Source organism: Myotis brandtii, unplaced genomic scaffold, assembly GCF_000412655.1.
Source record: "Myotis brandtii unplaced genomic scaffold, ASM41265v1 scaffold986, whole genome shotgun sequence".
NCBI lineage: Eukaryota > Metazoa > Chordata > Mammalia > Chiroptera > Vespertilionidae > Myotis > Myotis brandtii.
In genome coordinates this window covers 919,406-922,236 of record NW_005372102.1, presented here as the reverse complement: position 1 = coordinate 922,236, position 2,831 = coordinate 919,406, and the positions used below count along the sequence as shown (strand labels likewise).

The following is a 2,831-nucleotide window of genomic DNA, read 5'->3' as shown; positions in this document are numbered from 1 at the left end:
GCCACCTGGGGCCCCCCCTGGCTCCTGCAGGGCGCTGCCCACCTCAGCTCTGCCCCCATCACAGGGGCACAGACCTGGGCTGGGCACAGAAATGGCCTCACCAGCCTGACCTGCCCGCTGTGGGGGAGGAGGCCGAGAGGCGACCCCTGAGTCCGCCATCTTCTGAGGTCCGAGTCCAAGGTCCAGGCCGAGCCGGGCGGGACCTGGGGAGGAGAGAGCAGCCCCGGGCGCGGCATTTAGGAGGCTTCCTCTCTCGGGCGCCAGCCCTGCACTGGCACGGCCCTGCGGACAGATAGCAGACGCCTGTTGAATGCTGCACCTCCGTGTCCTGTGTCCCCACCTGGCCACACCCGGCACCAGCCACCGATGTCCCCACAGGCTGGGAGGGTGGGCGAGGGGTGGGAGTGATTTGGAAATTTGGCTTTGCTGGCAGCGTGCGTGGGGCTTACAGCGTGGCTGTGGGATCAATCAGATAGACCCAGGCTCACATTTCAGCTCGGCCCCCTTGGGCTGTGTGGCATGGACACAACCTTAACCCCTCTGAACACACCTCCTCGTTTGCATAAGCGGGACACAAACTCGGTTACAGGGTCATCAGAGGACAGCACTGCCCGGATGCCACGTGCTCGGAGCGATGCCTCCCAGCTGTGAGTGGTCAGCACGGCGTCACGTGGCTCACTCTGGTGAGCACGATCGGGGACTGGAGGCAGGAAGTTGAGGAGACGGCTGGCCCGGGCTGTGTCCTTATCCCTGGGGCCGGGGGGGCACAGCCCCCCAGCAAGTGAGGGGCTTGGAGAGAATAGCTCACCCAGAGAGATGGCCCCATCGAGCCTGTGGGTGATGGCAATATTGATGGTGATGATGATAGAGTGGTGGTGATGGTGGTGGTGGTGGTAGTGGATGGTGGTGGTGGTGATGGTGGTAATGGTGAGTGGTGGTGATGGTGATGATGGTGGTAGTGGTGATGGTGGTGGTGGTGATGGTGATGATGGTGATGATGGTGATGATGATGGTGGTGATGATGGTGATGATGGTGATAGTGATGATGGTGATGATGGTGATGATGATGGTGGTGATGATGGTGATGATGGTGATAGTGATGATGGTGATGATGGTGATGATGATGGTGGTGATGATGGTGATGATGGTGATAGTGATGATGGTGATGATGGTGATGATGATGGTGGTGATGATGGTGATGATGGTGATAGTGATGATGGTGATGATGGTGATGATGATGGTGGTGATGATGGTGATGATGGTGATAGTGATGATGGTGATGATGGTGATGATGATGGTGGTGATGATGGTGATGATGGTGATAGTGATGATGGTGATGATGGTGATGATGATGGTGGTGATGATGGTGATGATGGTGATAGTGATGATGGTGATGATGGTGATGATGATGGTGGTGATGATGGTGATGATGGTGATAGTGATGATGGTGATGATGGTGATGATGATGGTGGTGATGATGGTGATGATGGTGATAGTGATGATGGTGATGATGGTGATGATGATGGTGGTGATGATGGTGATGATGGTGATAGTGATGATGGTGATGATGGTGATGATGATGGTGGTGATGATGGTGATGATGGTGATAGTGATGATGGTGATGATGGTGATGATGATGGTGGTGATGATGGTGATGATGGTGATAGTGATGATGGTGATGATGGTGATGATGATGGTGGTGATGATGGTGATGATGGTGATAGTGATGATGGTGATGATGGTGATGATGATGGTGGTGATGATGGTGATGATGGTGATAGTGATGATGGTGATGATGATGGTGGTGATGGTGGTGGTGGTGGTCATGATGCTGGTTGCTAAGACTTTGGGGATACTCACTCATTTACCTAAATTACCCCATTCAACCCTAATGAAACCTCTGATGTAGGCATCATTATTTTTCCCAGCGTTGAGTCCCGTGCCAGGTGAAGGGGCTGCTCATGTGGACACGAGTCCAAGGGCAGCAGGAAAAGCGGGTGGGAGGGTGTCAGGGGGAGGGGGGCGCCTGGCAATTCTGAGGCTCACAACCACCCTGTGAGGCTGGATTGCGGCTCTGCCTCCCTGCAGATAACGAGGCCCCGGGAGGGAGGGCGACTGCCTGCGGTCACACAGCTGGGGTGGCAGAGGCAGGTGCGACCTCGGGTGGCCTCCAGCTCACAGTTCTCACAGCAGAGAGGCCAGCGCTCGGCAGGCGAAGGTGGCTGAGCCTCCCAGCCCTGTCCCGGGAGCCCACAGGCCCCTGGGGAGACCAGCTCCCAGTCAGGCAGGTAATCTGACAGCGGGAGGAGCAAGGAGGCCCCCCAGCCCAGAGGTCTCGGAGACTCCCCAGAGCGGGAGCATGTGGCCCTGGGGAGTCAGGGGAGGTGGGCAGGGTGGGCCGGGGAGCCCCGCAGGCCGGTCTCGCACGTGCTCCCTCACCTCAAGGCCCATCCCAGGCCCCCAGACCGGCCCGGCCACACAGAATACCGGCCTCAGCAGCCACCTCTCCCAGAACTATTTTTAGAACCAATTCGGCTCTAAACGCAAACACGTTGTCAAGATAATGGCCAACTTGGACCCCATCCAGGAGCGGGCCCCTCTGAGACACCAAAATAGAAACGCCTGGAGCGGTGGGTGCCATGGACTGCGGGCGGAGGCAGCGACTTCCCGCGACGAGGCCAGGTCGGGCCTCCGCAGCCCTGGCACGGCCCAATGTATCGATGCTTCCTACCCAAATACAGTAAAAATGCCAGGAGCAGGGAGCATACATCTCAGCAAAAGACAACTTCATACTGGGCCCAACTGCAGGGGGCGGGCACGCAGACAGGCGA

General features: G+C 57.3%; 1 protein-coding gene across 1 annotated transcript in view; it reads right to left on the bottom strand.

Annotated features, from left to right (window-relative positions):
- HTRA3 (HtrA serine peptidase 3) overlaps positions 1-2,831 on the bottom strand; it is a gene marked incomplete at its 5' end in the record, with an annotated part of 41,340 nt that overhangs the window by 1,023 nt on the left and 37,486 nt on the right. Inside the window, 1 exon segment of the mRNA XM_005886457.2 lies at positions 588-750. Coding sequence (XP_005886519.2) covers positions 588-750 — 163 coding nt within the window.